Source organism: Microcaecilia unicolor, chromosome 4 (genome assembly GCF_901765095.1).
Source record: "Microcaecilia unicolor chromosome 4, aMicUni1.1, whole genome shotgun sequence".
Lineage (NCBI taxonomy): Eukaryota > Metazoa > Chordata > Amphibia > Gymnophiona > Siphonopidae > Microcaecilia > Microcaecilia unicolor.
The window spans coordinates 153,181,344-153,207,321 of record NC_044034.1 but is presented as its reverse complement, the minus strand read 5'-3'; the positions used below and the strand labels follow the sequence as shown (position 1 = coordinate 153,207,321).

At 43.1% G+C, this 25,978-nt stretch overlaps 1 protein-coding gene across 1 annotated transcript; it reads left to right on the top strand.

Moving 5' to 3' along the window:
* Positions 1-2,978: 2,978 nt before the first annotated feature.
* FBXO3 (F-box protein 3) lies at positions 2,979-25,357 on the top strand. Its single transcript, XM_030200758.1, has 11 exons — positions 2,979-3,107; positions 4,843-4,932; positions 10,487-10,650; positions 11,883-11,997; positions 13,417-13,621; positions 14,337-14,382; positions 14,507-14,591; positions 15,040-15,162; positions 20,840-20,955; positions 21,256-21,446; positions 23,203-25,357. Exons 1-11 carry the CDS (start codon positions 3,016-3,018, stop codon positions 23,326-23,328), a joined length of 1,353 nt encoding a protein of 450 aa, XP_030056618.1. The 5' UTR covers positions 2,979-3,015; the 3' UTR covers positions 23,329-25,357.
* The last annotated feature ends 621 nt before the right edge of the window (positions 25,358-25,978 follow it).

The window sequence follows — 25,978 nt, the reverse complement described above, 5'->3', positions numbered from 1 at the left end:
ACTACAAACACTGCAGAAGGTCACCTCTCTCCTCAAGATTCTTGGGTTCCTTATCAATTCGGAGGAATCTCAATTCCTTCTAGTTCAATGGCTCAAATTCATAGCAGCAGTTCTTCATACACCTCAGATGCTAGCGTACTTGCCTCTCAGCAGAGCCATGCAAATTCACATCCTTATCTCTCATCTGAGTAATGTCTCATTCACCACGGCACGAACATTATTAGTCCTTCTGGGCCATACAATACCAGTAGTACCTTTGGCAAGACTACACATGAGGCCCTTGCAGTGGCACCTGAGGGACCGATGGATCCAAGCTCTCCATCCTATGTCAACAAAGATAGGACTTTCTCACAGTCTGAAAAATTCCCTCCAATGGTGGACTCACACCTCACATCTCCTTCAAGGTATGCCATTTCGGCCTCCTCTACTTTCAATTTACCTAACCACTGACGCATCCAAACAAGGGTGGGGAGCACACACGAACTCTTTCAAGACACAAGGTCTTTGGTCTCACGAAGAAAGATCATACAGTATCAATCTTTTAGAACTGCGAGCCATCAAATTGGCTCTTCACGCATTTCACATTCACCTCTCTCATCAACAAATTCATGTTCAAACAGAAAATCAGGTGGCAAAGTACTATATCAACAAGCAAGGGGGTACCGGGTCCCGACAGCTGTGCAGGGAAGCAATGCAGATCTGGCATTTAGTCTTAGGTCTCCAGTCCACAATCTCAGCATCCTACCTACCCGGGGTGCAAAATGCCTTATCGGATTCACTCAGCAGGAAATTACAGCCACACGAGTGGTCACTCAAGACCACTGTTATGCACACTCTTTTCAACAAGTAGGGTCAGCCTCTCATCGACTTGTTTGCGTCCCCTCTCAACGCGAAATGTCAGAGATTTTGCTCAAAGTTTCCCAGTCCGAACAGAATAGCAGAAGACGCTTTCCAGATTTCATGGACAGGAGGCCTTCTCTATGCTTTTCCTCCAATTCCACTCATTTCCAAAATGCTCCAGAAGGTAAAATTAGAAAGAACGTCTCTTTTGTTGATAGCTCCTTACTGGCCGAGACAGGCATGGTTCACATTTCTCCTAAACCTAACTTTGCAGCCCCCGCTTCCACTTCCGCTGGATCCGGATCTGATAACACAACAGCAAAGCAGTTTTCTTCACCCAGACATTGAATCTCTCCGCCTCACGGCTTGGATGATCGGTCCCAATCGGACATGTTTTCACAGGGTGTTCTTAGAGTTCTCCTCACCTCTAGAAAAGACTCCATTTTGAAATCTCACATAGCAAAATGGAAGCATTTCTCTGACTGGTGTTCATGTTATCGCCTCCACCCTGATACTGCTTCTCTATCTCGTGTCTTAGATTATCTTCTCCATCTTTCGAAATCAGGATTATCATACTCCTCGATAAGACTTTATTTGGCAGCTCTTTCAGTGTACCATGACCTGGTGGACAATTTGACTCTCATGCAGCATCCTGTTTCAAAAAGATTCCTCAAAGGACTCGTGCACCTTTACCCTCCCATTTGTCCACCAACTCCTCCATGGGACCTTAATTTAGTACTGAATGCGCTTATGACTTCTCCTTTCGAGCCTCTTCACAGCGCAGAATTCAAATACCTTACTTGGAAAACGCTGTTTTTAGTAACTTTGACTTCAGCACTTCGTATTGGTGAGATACAGGCTCTCGTCCACTATCCACCGTATACTCAATTACTCCATGATAAGGCCGTGCTTCGCACTCACCCGAAGTTCTTACCTAAGATAGTCTCACCTTTGCATTTATATCAAGTAATAGTGCTTCCAACTTTTTATCCTCCTCCACATGATACTGCAGATCATAAGAGGTTTCATACTCTGGACTGTCTAAGGGCTCTAACCATTTATCTGGATAGAACCAAATCTGAGAATAGACCTTCTCAATTATTTCTTTCACTTCGATCTACTCTTCAACAGCAACCAGTGACAAAGGGAACACTATCCCAGTTGATTGCTAAGTGTATCACCTTATGTTATCAACTTGCACAACCGTCTAATTCCTCAAATATTCCTCATATCACAGCTCATAATCTCTGAGCTATGGCAACCACAAGGGCTCATTTGCAAAGAACTTTCTTACAAGACATTTGTAAAGCAGCTACCTGGTCATCAGTTCATACTTTTGTGAAACCTTATTGCATTGATACAACTTCATCTACGGATGCAATTTTTGGTCATGCTGTGCTTTCTTCTGTACTCTGAGGCGTCAACTACCACCTCCTCCTCACACAGGTAGGTACCAGTTACTTTCTCAATAGACATATGTAGTTTTTCTTAATCTGTTACCTGTGTGGCTTGGGAATCTTCATTTGTGTGGCTGCAAGATACTCTGTCCAGGGAGAAATAAAAGTTGCCTACCTGTAAGGTAGTTCTCCTTGGACAGATGATCTTGCAGCCACACAATCCCTCCCTTAAGTTGCCGCTAGCGCTAGCTTTTATATCAAACTGAAAAGGGGCAGTTCTTACCTGAGGGTATATATACTGTGAACTAGAGCGGGAATCTGCACGCACACATATTGTGATAGCTTTTAAGCTTAATACTTGGTATTTATTTGCCCGGGTCAGTGACGTCACAGGAGAGTCACTTCATTTGTGTGGCTGCAAGATCATCTGTCCAAGGAGAACTGCGCTATAGAAATGATTTGTAGTAGTAGTTACAGGTAGGCAACTTTTATTTTTCTGTGCTTTCAAGGACCGGGTCGGTGACGTCACTGGGGCGACGCTTCAACTGTGTGGCTGGCTAGATCATGATGATCGCTGTCCATGAGAATCCTTGGTAGATGAACTGTTTCCTGTTCCTGGGCGGGCAGACTGACTTCAAAGGGGCACCGAGTGACAGCATGGTCCCTTTAAGAGCCGCCCTCCCCCTCCTCTCGCTCCCTGTGCGCAACTCCGTGTTTGATAACAAACGAGCGCGCGCGCAAGTGACGTCATTGGGGCCAGGGGGTGGGGGCCTGGAAGATGGCGGCGGCCGTAGAGCTGAGTCTGGAGACGTTACCTACCGATCCGCTGCTCCTCGTCCTCTCCTTCCTCGACTACCGCGACCTGGTCAGGCAGGTGCCGGGGCGGGCGATAGAGTGGCGCGGTGGGAGGGGCTGCCGCACAGGAGAGGGGTTTGGGCTGTTACTGTCCATCCCACTGCCTCAGAGGGTAACTATGGCTCAGACCCCCATCCTGACCCCAAAGGGGCTGCTGTCTCTCAATTTCCAGCCTAGAGGAGCACTATCTCTAGATTCTCACCCTGGGGGAGGCAGCTGGCGCTCTCCAAATCCCATTCCCCACCACGGGGGAGCTGTTGTCCCTCCGTATCTCCACCCAGTGAGAGCGAGAGGAATGCTGTTACTCTCCACCCCTCACTCCAGAGATACTGCCATGGTGGTGGGGGGATTACTGTTGCTCTCCACTGCACTGCCCAGGGGTTGAGGGTGGGGGGCTTGCTGTTACTCTTCACCCCACTACCCATGGGAGGAGGGACTGCTATTACTCTCCACTCCCCAGTGTAACTTGGCATTCTGCAGACCCCTACTCCAGAAGGCTGCTGTCATTCTCCATCCCACTGGCCTAAAGGTAGCTATTACTATCTAGATCTCCAGCCTAGATGAGAACTTGTCACCATCTAGATCCCCAGAGGCTACTGTCACTCTCCAAATCCCTCCCCATAGTGGAGCTGCTCTCAGCCCCCAAGTGGAAGGGCTGTCACACTCCACCCACTGCTGGGAGAAAAAGGGAAACTGCTGTCACTCTCCACCCTGCCACTAGGGGGACGGTGGACTGCTGTCACTCCCCACCAGGTAACAGTCATTCTGCAGACCCTATCCCAGAGGGGCTGCTGTCACACTCCACTCCACTACTTAGGGGGAGGGAGGACTGCTGTCACTCTCTACTCTACTACCCAGGGAGGGGGGCTGCTGTCACTGTCCACTCCATGACTGTGGTGGGAGAGGAGGGCCCTGTGATCTCACACCACTACCCTAGGGCAGGACTTCTCACCCCTTCCCTGGAGTCACACCTAGCCAGTCAGGTTTTCAGGATATCCAGAAGGAACATAAATGAGTTAGATTTGTATTCAATGGGTATTCAATGTATGCAGATTTAAGATATGTATATTCATTGTAGTAATCCCCAAAATCTAACTGGTTAGGTGTGCCTCCAGAAGAGGGTTGAGAAACACTGCCTTAGGGGGCTTTTTTCATTTTCTACCCCATACTCTGGGGAGTCACTACCACCCTAGGGGTTGCTGGTTTAAAAATGCTGAAAACTTGGAAGTGATATGTAAGCCTAGTACTGTCTGAGGCTCACCAACTAGCAAGGGAGCTTTGAGAGGAACAGTGCTACAAGAGGAGTAGCAAAGTACCTAGCATATGTCATTGTGCTGGAGGGTTCTTGAATTGCACAGTGCAGTTAATTTACTGCCTTAACTTAGGGCAAGACTTAAGTTATTAAAAACATAGGTGTTAATATTCAGAGTGAGTTAACCAGTTAAGAGTGGTCTTATCTGTTTAACTCATTCTGACTGGGCCCCATGGAAATATTCAGTGGCACTTATCTGGATGGTGCTGCTGAATTATTCCCTCTAATCACTAAAGCCGGCCTGGGGGCTGAGTCACCAATTAACCAGATAAGTTAACAGGCCAAAATGGACCACATAGAGAGCAGCCCTGTCTTTGCATGGGTTAACCTATATTTGGCACTTATCCTACTAAGAGCCGGTCGAATGTGGACATAATTTTAGCACCAGCTGAATATTACCTCATAATTTTTTTCAAACAAATATAATTCTGTTTGTAGTTGCAGCTATGTTAATCGAAGACTCAACCAACTGGCAAACCATGACCCTTTGTGGAAAAGGCACTGTGAGAAGTACTGGCTTCTCTCCGAGTGAGTAATATTTCACTGGTAGTTTAAAAGAAATACAGTTCTGTTTGTCTTTCCTCTACTTGCTCCGCTTTTACCATGAAGAATATTTGGGAGGTTGGAAAACTATAAGAATTGCATTGCTAAACCAAATGGAAAAGAATAACATTGTATATTTAGTTTGCAAAAAAATTGTTTGGGGGGGGGGGGGGGGGTTCAGGACTTATCCCGCAGCTGGGATTTTATGCATATTTTATGCATTTTAAGCTGTTGCTTTTGCAACTTTTGTTTAAGTTGTGAGAATACAATGAATGTCCTTATGAACCACAAGCAGGTTTCTTTCTTTCCTCCAGAAGCTGAAAGATAATTGTTTTATGTTTGTTTGTTTGTTTGTTAGTTTGTTTCTTTTGTTAGTACTGATCAACCATTATCAGATGTAGCAGTGCTTAACTTATGATTTCGTTGGCTGGTTTATTTATTTAATTTTTTAACTTGCGCAATCATGTTTGACTACAAGGGGCAGGCGAGCACTTATTTCTTCAGAACGCTTGCACTGGAGGGTCCAAGATTATTTGTCAGTGTTGGATTCAATGCACCATCTTATTGGCAATGGTGTAATGTTCTTTTGATGACAGAGCTTCAGGATGCTATGGCTACTTTAAAATGAAATAAAAAAATTTCCATTGGTTTATGATAAATACATCCAGTCCCTTTCAGAATATGCTTGCAGCTTGATATTCAACAGATTGGGTGAAAATTAGGGTTTTTCTGGAGCATTTATTTTCCTACAGGTAGGTCGAGCCCAGCAGCCAGAAAAGGACTTGACGCTCAGGAAAACCCAGAGGAATCCACAGGGATGCAGCTCTCCACTTGCAGGGGTCCTTACGTTTCCTTCAAAAATCAAGTTATCTCTTTTCACACAATGTCCAATTCACAAGTCTCTGTACTTGGTTTCTTCATTATTCAATGCTCAAAGGTTAAAACTGCAAGAGCCCCTGGAAGCCCCAGCCCATGGGATAGTTTAACTCTGGCAATAATCACTATCCCCCACCCTCCTGGCTGTCAACCACTAGAGGAAACAACACACAAGTTTCCTTAATGCTTTCAGGTTTTCAGAGGTCTCTCTTTTCCAATATCCTTCACAATTCCATAACTGCTTCTAAATCTATACAGTCCATAATTTCAAGCACTGGCTCAGCAGCTGGGTTCTCGGAGTCTCCTACTTCCATAAGGTTGGGCTCCTCTAGCCTCTCAGACCTAGGCAGGAACTCCACACTCCTGGTCCTACTGGGAACCATTCAGGCTTATTTTCGAAAGAGAAGGCTGCCCATCTTTCGACACAAATCGAGAGATGGGCGTTCTCCCAGGGTTGCCCAAATCGGTATAATCGAAAGCTGATTTTGGGCGTTCTCCCAGGGTCACCCAAATCGGCATAATCGAAAGCCGATTTTGGGTGTCCTCAACTGCTTTCCGTCGCGGGGATGACCATAGTTCACGGGAGCATGTCGGAAGCATAGCGAAGGCGGGACTGGGGTGTGCTTAACACATTGGCGTCCTCGGCCCATAATGGAAAAAAGAAGGGCGTCCCTGACGAACACTTGGCTGACTTTACTTGGTCCTTTTTTTTTTTCTTTTAACGACCAAGCCACAAAAATATGCCCTAAATGACCAGATGACCACCGGAGGGAATCGGTGATGACCTCCCTCTACTCCCCCAGTGGTCACTAACCACCTCCCACCCTAAAAAAAAATTTTTTTTAAATATTTTTCCAGCCTCTATGCCAGCCTCAAATATACCCAGCTCCATGACAGCAGTATGCAAGTCCCAGGAGCAGTTTTAGTGGGTACTGCAGTGCACTTCAGGCAGGTGAACCCAGGCCCAACCCCCCTATCTGTTATACTTGTGGTGGTAAATAGTTTCGGGAAGGGCAATATTCCTTGCATATTGGAGAGTCGTGCAATATTAACTCGGAGAGTAATCCTTAAAAGGAACATATTCAGAGGTTTCGACTGTAAATACTGTTGGGATATACATAGAGTAAAACACGAGACATAATTATTGGAGTTTAATATAAAAGTTTATTGGTTATAGTTATGAAATTGACTTGTAATTGTATAGGAACACATTCATGAATACTTAAGAAGGAAAGGAAGGGATGGAAAGATTGGGGGGGAATTGGATGATAGAAGTTTTAGGTTCATTAATATATGACAGAATTATTTGTTATCAGATTTATATTGATATGGAATTGTCTACCATGTGATCTCATCAATAACAATCGTTGAAACATTAAAAGTTAAACATAGAGCACGGTTAAAGAAAAAGGGGGGGGGGGATAAAAGTTATATAAAAATTTGATGGCTGTACGTAATGCTGTATTCTTGAAGTGTTGCTCCACTGAGCTCTGTAAAATTGCATTGACGTCGCTATGTTAAGGTGGATTTGTACTTTTTGACTTGTCATCAATAAAAACCGTTGAAACATACTTGTGGTGGTAAATGTGAGCCCTCCAAAACCCACCACAAACCCACTGTACCCACATCTACGTGCCCCTTTTGATCCCTAAGGTGAGGGAACTATGCACCTGGGAGCTTTTTCTGAAGTTTACTGCAGTGCCCCCTAGAGTGCCCGGTTGGTGTCCTGGCATGTCAGGGGGACCAGTGCACTACAAGTGCTGGCTCCTCCCACGACCAAATGGTCATTTGGTCATTTCTGAGATGGGCGTCCTCAGTTTCCATTATCACCGAAAATTGGGGACGACCGTCTCTAGGGATGACCATCTCTAAGGTCGACCTAAATGTTGAGATTTGGGCATCCCTGACCGTATTATTGAAACGAAAGATGGCCTCCCATCTTGTTTCGATAATACGGGTTTCCCTGCCCCTTCACGGGGACGTCCTCAGGAAAACTTGGGCACCCCGTTCGATTATGCCCCTCATTATGTTCAGTTTATGTACACAGGGAGGTTCTTCTTCCCCATGGGTCCTCCCATCATTGGCCCTCCTATGGGCCAGGCTCTTAGAACAGTGCTTCTAAACATAGGGCACACCCAGCCAGTCAGGTTTTCAGGATGAATTTGCATAAGATGGATTTGTATGCACTGTCTCCTTTGTATGTAAATACATCTCATTCATCTTGAAAACCCAACTGGGTGGGTGTGTGCCAAGGACTGTTGAGAAGCACTGTCTTAGGCAACTGAGAACTACATTCCCCTCCAGTCCAGGATTTAATTTTCCCCTTGTGTTCCTTACTCTTCAGGAAAGGTTGCTGTCCCACTGGAAAGGTTCTTTAAACCTGGTGCAAGATTCTGGGCTTGGACACTCTCCTGCTTCTCTCTGGAAATGGGTCTTAGGGTGGGACGGAGGGAAGAAGCGTAGTGTTTTTAGGCTTTAAAGACTCATAGAGGGTTATAAGAAACAAGACCCTTTGTAAAATAAAGGTTTTGGAATTTAATGAGGGATGGAGTATTAAAAGAAAAATGATCTAGCAGTGTGAACTGTGCCAATGTCAGTTCTTATGACTCTTGGAGGCATATTTTCAAAGCACTTTGGGAGACTAAGTTCCATAGGTTTCTGTGGAACTTTGGGAGGCTAAGTGCTTTGAAAATGAGCCTGTTGGTGGATGTTATGTTTTGTTACAACGGATATGTTCAAAACTCTAGTAAATAGATTTAAAGATAACTCACATAATCACAACATGCAATAGGCAGCGTACAATCAATGAAAAAAAAAATCCACATCACTATTCTGTAATAGTAAATGTGAGCCAGAGAAAATAAGGTATAAATACAACACAAATACTATACAGAACAGATTTGTATAAATAATTCTGAAAGTTCTGGAGACTTTCTGGCTGCACTGTGCCTTAGTATGGATATGCAAGTAATGCTGTAAGTAGTGAGCACCCCCCCCCCCTTGCTCTCAGTCTGATAAAAACAAAATGGACTTGAAATATGAATTGCAACACAGGGAAACTTAAGAGGAATCTTGGAGAATATTCCTGTTCCAAAAGGGTCATGGATGCATGGAATGGCAGAAACAAACATAGTAATGGAATTCTAGAAAGCCTGGAATAAGCACAGAGGAGCCCTGGTGGTGAAGAAGTGAGTGGAAATGCCACAGAACCCAGCTGTTCCTTGGCTTTCATCAAGGATGAGATTAGGCAGACTGCTTGGAATTTCTACTGTCAGGAACAGGGCTGGTAGGCTGCAGGATTGCAAACATAATGCTCTTTGCTCTCTCAAGACCAGAGAGAGGAGAGGACAAGGCAAAGGATGAAGACAGGTTAATGGTGCTGCAGGGCAGAGGGTAGCAGGATTGTTACTACAGGCTACAACTCCCTGGAAAACAAATGTCTGTGTCCAGCAGGGCCATATGGATCTAGGGGCCAGTTGTAGCTCTTTAGATTATGATGGAGTTTTGTGTCTTTTCATGGCTATGTGCTGAATTTAATTTACTGTTTTATTTCTGCTGTTTTGTATAGTATAAAAATACTGTTCCTAGTGTCAGGTGTAAGAGTTATCACCCGCAGTCACCATTTCTTTGCATATGTTTTGTTTGTGCCTGTTATTCAATAAAACAGATTTTTTTCAAGTAGTTTATCATGGAGTTTGGGGGTAGGAGGTGGGGTGTGTATGTTGCACTGGGGCTGAGATTTTGTATGACTACGACTATCAGACAATGGAGAGCTTATTGGAAAACAAAGTCTGACTGTCAAAGCAATGATGTCCTGCAAGTGGTTAAACTTCAAAGCGCACGGGATATATCTCAGTTGTAGGACAAGAATCACGGGGCAGAACTGATCAGCTACTTGTTAATTCATTTTATAGTCTAGTCATACGTGCACCTGTGTGCGTTCTCAGTTTAAGAGGGATTTCACTGATTACCGTGCTGCCCAATTGAAATGCTGTTCTGTATATGGCCACGATTTTGTTCGCAGTATTTTCCCATTCCAGCACTAGTTTCCACCGTTGAACAACACATATAATTTGATTTGATTTATTAAAAATTGATTAATCGCCTTTCCTTTGAAAAGATAACAAAGCAATGTGCAATACACAATAAAATAAGGTAAAAGAAAGGAATGCCAAATTTATATACATCATTGATACCTGAAAATCTGCTTTGCTCATTACTTCCTCTAAAACAGTTTTGGGAGGCCTTGTCTGTGAAGAACTTCATGTTGCACTTTTACTTTCTATCTCGTCTTAGAGATGGGTTTATTGGGTTGAGGAATCTTTGAAAATAGGGTTGTTCGGTTACAGAAATCGAGCATACTTTTAGAATATGTGGAATGGGCTTTACATCTTAGTTGTGTTTTTTTGTTCAAACTCGGTGAAAAAGACTTTTCAAAGTATATCCATTGAGTAGTATGAAAAGCACTCAAAGTACTTAGTTGTAGCACTACCTTGTTTCACTGGCATTCCAGGTGCAAAGATTCCTCTTGCCTTCCTTTTTTATGTAGTGAATGACCTCTGCCCATGCCTATAAGATGCAAATTCTCTAGAGCATCACTTAATGTTTCTCAGTAGATTCAGCAATTAGAATTACCATTTTGTCTTTTTTTTTTTTTTTCTAGGTCCAAAAGAACTCCCAGGAGTCGGAGCTGGAAGGCAAGTTTTAAGGACTACTATTTAGATCTGGGCCGATACATCCAGCACTATGCCACTCTGAAGAAGGCCTGGAATGACCTGGAGACATACCTGGGACAGAGGTGTCCTCGAATGATCAGTTCTTTGAAAGGTATGGGACTTCTAACCTTCTTCCTGCTTCACATGCCCAGTGAATTAACCGAGACAGACTTTTTGAAGCATGCAAGGAGCCACTTGTAGTTGGAAACATTGAATCAGTAAATCTGATGGCATTGGTTCAAAGTTTTCAGTTGTGTAAAGTACTTCACGCAGACCTTTTAGCAGCATTTGGAAGTTTTTCTAATGCAGTCAACATTTTAGAGATGTTGAATATATTTCTGGCCTACAGCATGTTAAAGGTACTAACCACTGCATATCTGCATTAATATTTTACTAAGCTTTAAATAAAATTATCTTTGTTGTTGTCAGGGCTATGAAATCATTACACCAAACCTTCAACTCCAACTCGGACTCCTCTTATTTTTCTGCTGTCCGACTCCTACTGATATCAGGCTTTACATTTTTTGTTCTGGATCTAAAGTACTAGTAAACACAACTTATTATTTCCTAGTGCTTTAGATCCAGGACAAAGATAAGCATTACCCAAATCAGTAAAATCTGCCCAGATCTACCTAAATTTCAGAAAATTACTGAAGTCAGTACTGTTTAAGAAGGCTTATTCTTCAGATCAAACATAATTCTGATTAATTCCTAGTATTAACAAAATTTCAAGAACATTAATTATCCTTATTATCTTTTCATATTGCTGTTTAAATGTTATTTTTACCTTACTTTCAACTGTATAATTGTATTTCATGCAGATTGTGGGATATAAATGTAATAAATAATAAGTATAAAATGATAAATTTACTATATATTATAATATTTTTTTTTATGTTGAAGCTGGAGTCGGAGTCAGAACATTTTTACCGATTCCACCCAAAATTGCTTCTGTCTCCGACAGCACAGCCCTAGTTGTGGTGAATCTCGGACTGTATTTAATTCCTTTGGAATGTCAAAAAAAAAACCACAATAAAATTCGGGTCCAGACTTAAAAAAGCAAAAGCTGCTTTCTTTGAAGTTCACTTTAGAAAACATTGAATTAGTTTAATGCAGAGAGCATTTACCTATTTTCTGTATCTGTTGTCATGCTTTTATCTCTTGTCATCAGATCTATAGAAATGTGGCATGCTCTCTGTTTGAGGGGAGGGAATAGAGCCTCTGATGTAGCATGATAATTGTGCTGGGTACTAGTGGCTATGTCTGTGCACCAGTTTGGAGGTTAGTGAGATCCTAGGATTTGCTTCTGTGAATGGTTGAAATGAAATGGTGTTCTGGTTACAGATGGCGTGCAGGAAGAAGACCTGAATGTGATGGAAAATCAAATTGGTTGCATACTGCCTGATGATTATCGCTGCTCTTTCCGTATCCACAATGGACAGAAACTGGTGGTCCCAGGGTAAGATAGCCAGTAATGAAATGAACGAGGATTTCAACAATAAACACTGGAAAAGGTCAGAGATGTAGAAGTGATAGACTGAATAGGGGACCAGATTCCATCGAACACAGAACTGTGTGCCTCCTATATTCAGAAAACATATCACAAATTTAGCACAAGCTTTTGCAGAATTTTGAATGCTTTAATAATTAGCCATAGATGCCAGATTAGTTTGCTTAAGAGCGAGAGATGCATTCTATCACATCTTATTTAAAGTCCTTCACTGCTCCAGTTCATTTAGCATTTTCTTAAACTTCCACTTTCCACTGTTCAAACAGGAGGTGCTGAGTATCCAGAAGCATCATGATTTATGATGTGGGCCCCTTCAAGATGCGTTTACTTATAAATAGCTGTAGAAAACTATAATTAGGAAGGTGAATTGAGATTTTCACAGCAGCTGGAGCGTGGTTTTAAGACTTGCTAATAGGTTTGTGGCTCGTGGTTTTTAAGCTTATGGTAATTCAGCTTTCCTTGTGGTATTTGGGCCCAAAGTATCAACTGATGCGCCCGTTTGCAGCAAATTATATAATGTGTAACCATAGGCCCATCTAGAAATACATAGTAATCTTATAAATCAGCTGGGGCCAGGTCTACACTCCTTATTACTGGGGTCAGGGCCAGCTTAACCATTGGACCAGGTGAAGTACTGGCTCAGGGTGCCTGCAATAAAGGGTGCCAAAATCCCCAGCTTCTGATGTCACCTGGTATGTAATGGTTAAGCCTTCTGTTCCCCCTTCTCCCCATGGGTCTGGCATCTCTCTCTCCCGAACCCCCTAGCCCCTCTCTTCCCTTTCCTTTCTATGCGGGTCTGGCATCGTTCTTTCTCCTCTCTCCTTCTGTTCCCTCCCCACCCCCCACGGTCCTATAAACAGTGTGTGAGTTGCTGCCAGCAGCTGCCTTATCCCAGGCCCTGAACCTTCCATCTGGTGTGTCTCACCCACAGTAAATTGCATCAGAGGAGGTGGACCAGGGCATACGGAAGTCCCATGGCCTGGGTGAAGATAGTCAGTCTGTCTTCAAGCTGTTGCTGCTGGCTACTCACACACTGTTTTGCAGGGGTGAAGAGAAGGAGTGATGCTGGACATACGGGGAGAAGAGAGGGAGAGTGGGCCAAAGGATGGGGATAGGAGGGGAGAGACACTGGACTGAAGGAGGGAATGAGAGATACTGGACCTTTGGTGGGGGGGTGGTGATGATGCAAGCTTGCTCAGGATGCCACAGTTCCTTGAGCCAGCCTTGACTGGAGTTGATGCTATGTCTACATACCCATTGCATGTATGGAAGTGTCATTTTGATTTCCCCCACTATCTGCTTGCATATAATAGAGTAAAATCAGGTAGGGTTCAGCTTGTCTACTTACCTTTCTGTTTGGGTGTACAGGCTGATGGGAAGCATGGCTCTCTCCAATCACTATCGCTCGGAGGACTTGCTAGACATCAACACCGCTCTTGGAGGCTTTCAGAAGAGGAAGGGACTGAAGCAATGCCTGCCTTTAACTTTCTGTATCCACACTGGCCTGAGCCAGTACATGGCGCTGGAGAGCGTGGAAGGACGCACTCAATATGAGATCTTCTATCAGTGTCCAGTAAGGAGAAATAGTCTGTCATTTTTTGAATTGGTATGAAATGTCATTCGGTTTTCAATACCACAGGGAGGAGATGTAGGCCTCGCAAGCTCAGCAGCACAGAAGAAATGGTGAAGCACAGAACACAAGCATTCTCAAAGTTCAACAAATCTTTAACGGAGAATCTCAATGCAGTATGCTGAGAGGACTCAACACGGCCGTGTTTCAGCAATTCATGCCTGCATCAAGAGTCTTCTTTGTAATGAAATGAAGCCAAGGAGCGAACTGTTGCAAGTTGGAAATATGTGGAACAGTGTGTACAAAGTCATCACAAAGTATTACCACAAATTGCACAGTGCAGATACCACGGAGAGATGCCTCCTGCTCTCTGGTATTTGCACTGTGCAATTTGTGTTAATACTTTGTGGTGACTTTGTACACAATGAGAATCCTTGTGTTTTGTTCTTCACTGTTTTTCAGTTTTTAATTCTCTGTTTTTTTTGACTCCCTGAGGTGCACCATCAGAATTACTGTGTCTTCTGAGATACGTAATGTATAACAGGAGTTTTATCGTACTTGGGTGAGCCTAAACGATGGTCACCTGCAAGTAGGAAAAATTCAGTATTAGGTCAAATCAGAGCAATCGGTGTTCATATTGAGATGGTCAGCTTGGTGTTTGTCATGAATGCTTTGATCAGTGCAATGTGTTTTACTGTGTTTCTCTCTTTTGATTTAGGATCAAATGGCACGCAACCCCTCAGCTATTGACATGTTCATTGCAGGTAGGATGGGATAGGAAGCTGTGATTGTGCTGCTGTGAGTGTTCATTGATGTTACTACATTGCAGTACTATCTTCAGGATTAAATATACCGTCCTTCCTTCCTGTGTTTCCTTTTGGCTTCTAGGCACTTCTTTTTCAGAATGGTTTACCACATATGTAAACAATGTTGTGACAGGTGGCTATCCTATCATTCGAGACCAGATCTTCAGGTACAGTGGATTTAATCAGCAGCACTACTGATTGGCATAGAAAAAGCACAAGTTGGCTATTCTTGATTGCATAAATCGTAGAATTATAGGAGTACGTGAAGGCAGTGTACCAGAGCAGAGATCGCAGGGCAGTACGGTATGATTATCATGCATCATTCGTGGTTGAATTGGAGGCAGCTGCTTCAGTCATTGCATTGGACAATAGCCCATTTGGAGCTTAGAAATGGAATCCAGATTAATAGTCTATACTGTGTTTTGCGATATAAATAAAATTGATGATTCCAAATAACATCTAATTTCTGGCCCGGTTATGGCCTGTGCTTGTCCCACAAGGCACAGTATATGTGAAACAGCCAAATCTCATTAGAGGTACTATTTTTGATAAGCAATTGAATGCCTTATGTATAATCTGTATTACGTTGTGACCTCTGCCTCTGCTTACTCTTAGATACGTTCATGATAAGGAGTGTGTGGCCACCACAGGGGACATTACTGTTTCAGTTTCCACCTCATTCCTGCCAGAGCTCAGCTCTGTTCACCCACCACACTACTTCTTCACATACAGAATAAGGTAAAAATAGTAGCTGCACTGGTGTTGTAAAGGGGGACTGCTCACAGAATTGTTATATCTCATTGTGATATTATTGACTGCCATTAGAAAGATTTGACCGAAAGGGAATGTGTAGTGGGTAAATTATAGGATATGCTGCTTCTAGACCATTCCTAGGCCCTTCTGATGTGAATATTGTACTGTGTGTGCTTTAAATCCTTTCTACCGAGGTCATGTGATGCTGTGCTAAGAGAGCAGGCACAAATGGGAACAGCTCCTGGGACCTGATCGCTAAAACTCACCCTCCAAGAGTTTTATACTGGAACCAAAGTCAGGGTTCTAAGGGCAAAGGCTTCAGGAAGCCGTGAGTGAATGCAAGGACAATTAAATCAGTGTGCACTTATGGCTACAAAGGCACAACGCCGTGAGAAGGAGAAGCGGCTGGAGGGGACTCCGGACCTTCCTCTATAAGCTCCGCGTGGGTGTCTGAGATTGTCTCAGAGGTGAAGCAAGCTATTGATGATTCTTTAGATAAAAGATTACAAGCGGTTGCAGACAAATTGGATATTGTGGATGGGAGACTGGAGGCATTAAATGGTGAATTTTCAGCACATTGTCAATGCGTATCTGACTTGGAAGATTGGGTGCAGCAACACTTCACTCGGAACACAGATTTGCAGGCTAAGCTGCAGTCGCTGGAGGACAAGGTGGATGATATTGAGGACCGATCACAGAGGGGGAATCTGCATTTGGACGGCCTTCCTGAGATTATAATGGATGTGGAGCTGAGGAAGTTTCTGGAGTCTTGGCTGGTCTCCACTCTGCGGCTACAGTCGGCAGTGGGCCTTCTCCATGTTGAGCGGGCTCATAGGTTGGAGCCCAAGATACCAGCAGAGGCTCGCCCACATGTTATCTTTAAAATCTTGAATTACGTTCATAAGACAGAACTTTGAGAGCCATTAGCGCTAAAGGACATCTTACATATGAGAACAAACCGGTCTTGTGTTTCCAGGATTTTTTGGCTCTGATCTCGAACATGAGAAGAGCGTTTGCCCCCCCGTTTGCGCGGAACTACATTGGCGCCGTATTCAATTCGCTTTGTTATATCCAGCTTGTCTCAAAGTCTTCACAGAAGGCAAGCCTCAGTTTTTTGACTTGCCCGAATTGGCTCAGACTTTCCTAAAGAGCATGACTCCATCTAGAAGCACGGTTTGAAAGACTGTGGAGACTGATTGTCAGTTGGGGAGACCGGCCTGACGACTAATGGACTTTGTTACCCAAAATTGGTTCTATAGTTGGAGCGGCATTTCGGACTGTCTCCCTAGGATGAGAGCTGCCGATGAGAAGGATCATCGCAACTGCTGGATGACTTTTGCTTTAGGACATTTACTAGCTATAAATGGTTCTACAATATCCCATTATCGAAGCCTATCTCTAATGCTGGATATTCTGAAGAGAAAAGTGTTTTGTTTTGTTTGTGGGTGTGGTATGAGTGATGAGGGGTAGTATGCTGCGGGATGGGGGATGCTGTGAGGATTTCTCTGTGCATAATACCGGGTAGTCTGCATCTATATTTCCTTAGAATCCTGAAGTCTTTTAATAGCCCATGAAAAATTTTGGCTCCACTTGCCCCACCAGTTCAATTATTTTTGGTTTCTGAGGAGTCACTACTGCATCTCCAGTGTGTGTGAAATTGTGTTATGTACGATGGCTGAAGACTGGGTGGAATGAGAGGAGTACGTTAAGGACGGTTTTCTGTTATATGATGGGGAGACTGATTTGTAATGACTTCTGCTGTAGATTGAAATCGCCTGCATATAATCTGCTTTCTATATTTCAGTTGGATATGCATACATATGCTCCCTATTGGATGGTACTATAATAGCCCATGTTCAAAAAAAACATTTTTTTTTATGGTGCATATGTGTGTATGAAGGGTGGATGGTTGCATGCTATGTGATGGGGCCTTTTAAGAAACGTGGGGACTTTTTGTAACCCAGGATAAACCCTGTGTTTTATTTGACTCCACCTGTTCAGTTACTTTTGGTCTCTGCCATGCCACGGCATATGTGGTACCTCATTGTTCAAGGTAGCTGAAGACAGGGTGAAGTGAGGAGAATGCACAAAGACAGGTCTTCTGTCATTTCTTTGGGGAGAAAGACTATTGCTTTAGAATGTACTCATCTACATATGGATTGTTTTATATATTGTTGTTAGATGTGCATGTATATGCTTCTGGCTCAGTGGTATTATAGTAGCCTATGTTCTTTTTATTTATTTATTTTTTTTACTGTGTGTTTGCTGGATGGATGGTTGCATGCTATGTGTTGGGGCCTGTGGAGAATACCATGTGCGCGCCTCTGGGTGGTGCACATCTCTGTCTCTGTGGAGACTTGAAGCCTCCTACAGCATATGTGAAAATCTAGGCTTCTTGCAGTCTCCCCACTTTTATCTACTTCTGGTACCTGCCATGCTCTTATTCCCCCCCCCCCCCCCCCCCCCCCCCCCCCCCCCACCAGCTTGAGTGAAATTTTACTTGGAACGGTGCTTGAAGACTGGGTGGAAGGAGAAGAGTGCATTGGACAAGTTTTCTGTTATACTTGGGGGAGACAAATTGGTAAATGATTTTTCATTTATACTGTAGTTATCTGCATATAGTTTACTATATCTCTGTTACATTACATGTATTTGCCTGCTAATGGATAACATTGTATCAGCTTATGCACTTATGTTCTTGTCCTGGTCTTGGGGGTTAGCTTTAAAGATATATAAGGGAATTCCCCCCCCCCTTTTTTTTTTTCTTTCCTTTTTCCTTTTCCTATTTCTTAGAACTTAGAGGTGACAACAGGCTTCCTTATATCACTGGTTCAGATCGTTACAGGTTGGAGGAGGGTGGGTTGGGAGGATCGTGGTGGGGGAGGATTTCCACATTGACCGTAGTCCATTATTTTTGTTGGACATTGTAGGAAGATGGGGTTTAGCAGGGATGTGGTATCAAGGGGGACGGGGACCTTTTTAATTTTTACGATAAGGTGGGGGGTTTCAATTGGGAGCTTGTTTTTTGGGTTGTTGTTACTACTTTGGGATTGGATTTTGTTTTGTTCAAGTTGGGTGTTTTCTTCCTGATAGTGAGGTGCGTGCAGGTGAGGTCCAGGAGGCCTTTTTACATGTTTTTGGTTGGGGGGCTGCTGGCTGGGACAGTCCTCCGATCGGTATATCTAGTTGGCCTGTGTCTTTTCTCTTTTTGATTAGACCACGTGATGTTGGTTAAATTAGTTTCCTGGAATGTTAACAGGGTGTCCTCGCCCATTAAGAGGCAGAAAATTCTACAAGCCCTGAAATCATCAGAAAGCAGATATTGTATTTTTACAAGAGACCCACCTTTCGACAGCGGAACACTTAAAATTTAGACGCTGGTGGGTGGGGCAATTTGAAGAGTCTCCAGCAGTGCATCGTAAGGCAGGTCTCCCTGTCCTTTTACGCAAGGGTCTGGATGCAGTGATACAAAAGACCTGGAGGGATTCCTAGAGTAGATTTCTACTTGTTAAGGTCTCTATTAACAAAAGACCCCTGTTACTTTGTAATGTGTATGGCCCTAATTTGTACGATTATAATGGGGGGGAAGACCATTATTCATAGAGTGGCCGAGCTGGTAGATCTACCCATTGTTATGGGGGATGACTTTAACATGGTTCATGAGCCCTTTCTAGATAGGACGTGGGGGAGGGTGGGACTCCCGCCAAGGGTATCCCATTACTATGCTCCAGTTTAAACCTCTTGGATGTTTGGAGAACATTGCACCCTCTGGGTTGAGATTATACGCATCTGTTGAGGGCACACGAATCACAATCTAGAATTGATTATTTGGCTTCTTTCCATGGGGCTTTTCTCCTCTGTGGTGGAGGCTGGAATAGGTCTGTCTAGTGTATCAGACCATGCCTCCGTATGATGTTCTTTGGATTTTGAGGGCTCAGGAGATAAACAATATATATGGCGCTTCCCACCGCAGTTATATTGGGACCCCTGTATTTCCTGACCATTTACTGCATAAATGGACAGATTATCAACTTCATAATGCGAGTCACATACATCGGCCAATAATTTATTGGAGGCGGCTAAAGCAGTGCTTAGAGGGGAGATTTTGGCATATATTTCAAATGGAGGACAAGGAATAGAGAAATCTTGAGGTTAGAAAAACAAGTGGTTAAAACTATACATCTGACCCCACCATTATGAAGCAATTTCACTTGTACAGAAAAGTGTTACAAACATTACTTCTTATAAAGAACATTCTTAAAGGAATTTGAAGAACACCAGGTTTCAATAATGGAAACTGCTTACATCTACGTTGAGTGTCTCTTAGTTGCATCAGGAAATATTTGAATCTTGAAGCCTAGAAACAATTTCTGTCTATTCTTAAAGAACATTCTCAATAGCTATTGTTTGTCAGGAGATAATGCCACCGAAGCAACTGAGGTTGCTGCAGTGGCTACTTTTGAGTCCGAAGTATTCAATATAGCAGAAACATCTAAAGAAGCTTGCTGCTGTTCCACTACTTTCCTCGGTAGATAATAAACTTGTGAAAAAGGAGAACATTTATCTTCCAGTATACTCAAAATTTCTTTCATATAGCGCTTTACCATTTCCAAAGGCATAACTGTAGATACCCTTGGAAAGTTTAAAAAATGAAGATTATTGCTTCTTGCAAAATTTTCAAGGGTCTCAAATTTATTTCTCAAATTAGACAAATTTTTAACAAAAGAAGTCTGCAAATTCTGAATACCAGAGAAATCCTCATTAATTTGATCCACTCAAAAGAACAACTCCTTTGCCTCTGTTTCAGCTTTTACTACTCTCAGCTCTACTTGAGAAAGTTTCTGTGTAAGACCATCAGTTTGTGAAAACTGCTGTTCTTTCATAGGATAAGTCAAGTGATCTCTGAACCAATCACAAATCTCACTTCAGATTAGAAATATCATAATACTGGATTTATATTCAAAAGTTACATGAAATTCTAAGGTGAGCAATGAGAATAAGAGGATCTATTACTAAAGATTAGCACATGTTAGTAGAAATAAAATGGGTCATGTGTCAATAACATGCTAACCTTTACTAAAGGACCCCTTAAGTGGTTCTCATGTCAGCAGTCAAATACGTTTTCTTACTGTTAGGTCTGTTTTTTGGCCTAGCAAATTCTTCCTGGTCTTTTTAAGTTTCCAATTCAATTGCAATTGGACTGTACGGAAGCTACATTGCTAGGAGCTTTCCTCTGCAGCCAGCCAGGGTTTTGGCCTGGCTGAGTAACCTGGACTGTAGCCCGTCAGGGACTTGGTTCCGGTATGCCAGCAGGTGTCGCTGCTGACTGCTAGGTCAAACTCACTCTGCCTGTTTTCAGGGATGGTTAAGAGAGAGACATCCTGGCACAGAATGGTGGAAAAGGGCCTTAGCGGGATGGTGCAACATCATAAGTCACTGCCCTTGGATATGTTCTCTGTATTCTGTGTAATTATCAAATAATGGCACATATCTTTTTTACTTAAAGGATTGGGTTGTTTTCACTAAATTATTTTGGTGCTTCAGGAATTGACCAGTTTTATTATAAACATTTTATTTGGCCTTTCTGAGAAGCCTCTGTAATGACCAGAAGGGATTTATGCATGCCATCTTCTGATCTCTAAAACCTTAATTTATTACATAGAATTGAGATGTCAAAGAATGCCTTTCCTGAGAAAGCATGTCAGCTGGACAGTCGCTACTGGAGGATAATGAATGCGAAAGGGGACGTGGAGGAAGTTCAGGGGCCAGGCGTTGTAGGTAAGTAGCAATTTAATCAGAAGCTTTACAATGAGATGCTTACCCTGCTAAGCTTTTCCGTATGGGTAACCCAGGCTGCCTATGTGACAGAGCAGCTCTAGATGGTCAATGCTAGCTTCATAGCGGTACGAAATTGCTTGACAAATGATTTCAGGAGCTGAAAACATCAAAAGGGAAAACTGAGTATTTGTGTTTCTTGTTACCAGCTAAAACTCTTCTGTTCTTTATTAATGTATTAATGTTTATATAAATTGTTTATATATTACATTTCTCTTTGTCACTTGCCACCTGTGTCCTCAGGCGAATTTCCCAAAATAAGTCCAGGCAAAGTGTATGAATATACCAGCTGTACTACCTTCTCCACCACTTCGGGGTACATGGAAGGTTACTACACCTTTCACCGTTTGAACAATAAGGATGAGGTCTTTAACATCAGAATTCCCAGGTTCCACATGGTGTGCCCGATGTTCAAGGTATCCACAGTGCGCATGGTAAGCTGTGCAAAGGTCATTCTTAAGGCTGTCATCAAGAGTCCTAGGTTAGCTTTATTGGTTGATGGAATCCCAAATTTTGTTAAATCTTAACAGAATTCTCTTTATAAAGTTGTGATATTAAGTTTCAAGTTTAATCTTATTTGGCATACTACTCCAGAGGTACCTTTCTGGGAGGTTTACAGTCAGTATTATAGAATTATCTAGCACAACTTCTAGGTATTGGGGTGGAAGGAGTTTACACTGTTTCATTCTTCCTGATATTTCATGATATCAGCAAGTTATTAGAGTGGTGAAATTCATTCTTGGGACTGTGTGTTGTGGCTTAAGGTTTTTAAAATATTTGCCTAGTTTGCAGGATTGATAATGTTTCAGTGTGTGTGTGTGTGGGGGGGGGGGGGTCCCATTACCTTGGTAAAATTTTGAGAAGTGTTGTAGTCTGGTGATCATAACTAATATCCCTGAAGGGTAATATATCAAAGCTTGTAGCATACCACCCTTAGCTTTATGACCACCTCCCTATGATGGTGGAGAACTAAAGAACAAGATGATATAAAAAACTATTTGGACAAAGAGAACTAGATATCTCATAGGCGCTTAAGCTTCTGTGGCGGGCAATGGTATGTACCAGAGCAGTGGTATCAGGCAGGAGCAGTGGCGTACCAAGCGGGGGGTGGTGGGGCTGTCCGCCCTGGGTGCACGCCGCTGGGGGGGGTGCCGCGCGTCTGTTGGCAACGCTCGTTCCCTGCTCCCTCTGCCCTGGAACGGGTTACTTCCTGTTCCGGGGCAGAGGGAGCAGGGAACGAGCGAAGCCGACAGGCGCGCGGCACCCCCCCAGCAGGTAAAGATGCACCCGGGGGGGGGGGGGGTGTCGTTTTGCCGGGGGGAGGTGTCCGTCGTTTCGCCGCTGGGGGGGGGGGGTGCCGTGCGTCTGTCGGCAACGCTCGTTCCCTGCTCACTCTGCCCCAGAACAGGAAGTAACCCGTTCCGGGGCAGAGGGAGCAGGGAATGAGCGTTGCCAACAGACGCGCGGCACCCCCCCCCCCCCCCCCAAGCAGGTAAAGATGCCCCCTGGGGGGGGTCCGTTGTTTCACCGGGGGAGGGGGGGCGCTGCACCCAGGGGGTGGGGCGCATCGGCGATCCGCCCCAGGTGTCAGCCACCCTAGGAACGCCACTGATCAGGAGTAACTGGCAGACTGGATTGGCCCAACTGGTCTTATACTGCCATCATACACTGTCTGTAACTAGGTTGCTGTATTTATTGGGAACACAAAAAGCAAAGGCAGGAAATCAAACCTTCCACAAAAAGTCAAAGAGCCAACACAAGAGTGGAAGACACCATGAACAAGTCCCAAGATGGCCAATGGATAACAAAAAGTTTTATTCTTCAAATGCAACATCCAGGAGGTGCTGATAAGATACATCCGACAAAGGCCGTGTTTCAGCACGCAGGCCTTCAGCAGGGGTCCTGTTAACTAGCAAGCCAATTTATATAAACATGCTCAGATATGTAAACATCAAATGATGTAAACAGCATGTCATCAAACTTGGATCAAGATATCAGTAATGTAAGTGGCAAGCAACAGTGTCTCTTCCCATATTTGAGCATGCACAAAACCAAGCTTGGCCTACCGCCAGTCTGCCCCTAGTAAAGTCATTTACTAAACTGAAGGTGGTTAAAAGCAGACAAGGGAAAGGGTAAATTAATAGATTGCGAAGGGATGATCTTGATATTTGTTGTCATTTTCCTCTGTAGGAAACCAGTCAAAATGAGTGTGGTCTGAACGAGGATGAAGATTCAACAGATACAGATGAGTATGAAGAGCGACGAAGAGTCCTGGATATTCCTCCCTCAACTGGTCGCTGCCCACGGTACATCTGAGCAAATTCAAGGGGAACAACAGAGTCAAATTATCCAACTACCCAAACCCCACCAGCTCCAGGACTGTGAAGAACAGTCTTTGTTGCACCAGCCGGCATGCCAGCTGTTCCCTTATATGACATTCAGTTCTTCATCATCCTTTTATGATTGGGCAGTGGCCGGCTGATTTAATTCTGCATTTTCAGTTTGGTATTTCATGTTTGATGAGAATCCATAAATGGCATTTGTGTTGGGGGGTGGAGGGGGCAAGGGGATCCTTTATTTTTATACATGCCTTTACGATGTAGGCTAGGTTGGCCACAGATTTTTTTTTTTAATTGTGCAGATAAATGATTGCTTTCTGTGCCCCCTACTGATCATCAAATCCATTTCATTTTAACCAGATATTCAAATGTCCTGGCAGCTGACTTTAAAGAAAATTGATTGAGAAAATACAACATATCACCCAATTAAAACACAAAGTAATTGTCAACCAAAATAATAATTGACTACAGATGATACATTTTATAAGGCTAATGAATGTTTAGTATTTTTTAATAGGTGTAAGCGTTCGGAACTAAGTAGGATCTTTCCTTGAACAGTGTTAAAGAAAGGATTTAGCGCATGGCAAGAGTATCTGTCAGTAATTTTTAGAGTTCTTGCTTAATCTTGTGTGCACAATCTTTTTGTGAGATCCGCTCTCCTTAAGCTCTCTTCTCCTGCAGTCTCTTGTGCGAGTATGCTTTGATAACAGGATAGTGTCAGAGAACACTAAATATAGCCTCAGCTGGAAAGTACATTGAGCAGCCTAACTCCCAAATATGAATGAGCTATGCCAAGGTGACTCAAGTAACCGGGGTCATGCATCACACAGAGAAGGTACCTAGGCAAATTCCCACATTGGGTCATCTTTTCCTGGGTTGAATGGAGCTGGGGATACTACACCCCCTTTTTTATATGGTGGGGGTGGAGAAATCATGTTCAGTGGTTAAGGGTGACACCTACTGGCCAGATTTAGTGCCTGTGATTCCCCTCCTCAGTCTAGTACCATTGAAACAATAACCAAACTAGGCCCGGAAGAGGCAGGAGGGGGATGAGAAGAAGATATTCGGGATGTTGCAAATGAAAGCTCAGATTTCGCTCCTGGTTCCCATTGAGCTGGAGATACAGAGCTGCATGAAAAAACTGCTGGGCCCAAAATAAAAGGTGTATAATAAGATTGATATTCAAATGCATGAATCTAGATAAATGTTTGCTTTTAAATTTCCTGGGCCATTAAATGGATAACATTGGCCAGACATTTCAGGGTCTGGGCTAAATTATCCATTTAAAGTTAGGAGTGAGATGCAAGGGAAGGGCAGGGATGGGTTCAGACTTTTAGCTGGACTTCAGCAAAATTCAGCCACCATCCACTTATGTCAGCTGCAGATATAACGGGCCTAGGACATCCAAGTAAAGAGATTTGAATATTTTTATCAGGCTATATCTGGGCATATTTTTAAATACCTGATTACAGATAACTAGGTGTTATTTTCAATTGTTATCATCCGGCTGAATTTCCAAGGATTTTATCCATTCATATTAAAGAATACCGATGTTGTAAATCCCCTATTATGAACAGTGCATTTAGCTTTGGAAGATACTGGATTGCTAGAAGATTCTAAATACATTTAGGGTATGTTTTGATTTTTGTGTTTGAGTTTCTTGTACAGACAGTCTACTATTAGTTCTTATTATTTCCTTTAAGACTTTGTGTTACATTTGAAATGTTAGGCAGAGAGGAGGAGCACTGTGTGATTTATTAGCAAAGCGAATCCTGACCTATCCAGTTTAGATTCTGTAGATAGTTAATGTTTGAGGCCATTTACTTCTAATCTTCACTTTATAACCCTGCGATGAGTGAGGTAACATTTTTGCAGCTGTCATTTTAGAATTTTTTTGGGGGGGTGGGAGTTTGAAACCTTTATGAAATTTTGTAACTTGTTCAATGCAGCAATTGGTTTAGAGGACTCTGAACCTCAGGATTAAAGAAATTGCAAAAATTCTTCCATTTATGTTTGATTTTGCTTTGTTGGCTGCAAGATTGCAGGATAGCAGTTGCCTTTCATAGAAATGTACAACATGATGGCAGAAAAAAAAAAACATACAGCCTACCCAGCTTGCCCCTCAAAATCAGCTGCCCAATCTTATATCACTGCCTATTCTTTAGAGCTCCTCTGCTTGTCCCATGCTTTTTTTAAATTTAGTTACTGTCCTTGTCTTCACTACCTCCACACATCTTCCATCCTTTCTGTAAAGAAATATTTCCTAGATTATGCCTGTCCCCTTTCACTCTCATCCTACCACCCCTCGTTCCAGAGCCACCTTTTGGTTGAAAGAGGCTTATGTCTTGTGCATTGAAACTTTGGAGGATCCTCTATTATATTTTCTGTATTCCACCTTTGCTGTAGGATCTACATATTTAGATTTGTAAGCCTGTCTTCATATGCTTTATGCTGACCATTTTAGTAGCCGCCCTCTCGATCGATTGAATCCATCCTGTTCATATCCTTTTGAAGGTGCAATCTCCAGGTAAGATCACTAGAACTTTTTACAGAGGCAATATTTATTATTATTGTATATTTGATATAGATCTTATTACACACACATTCACAAGAATCTCACATCTACC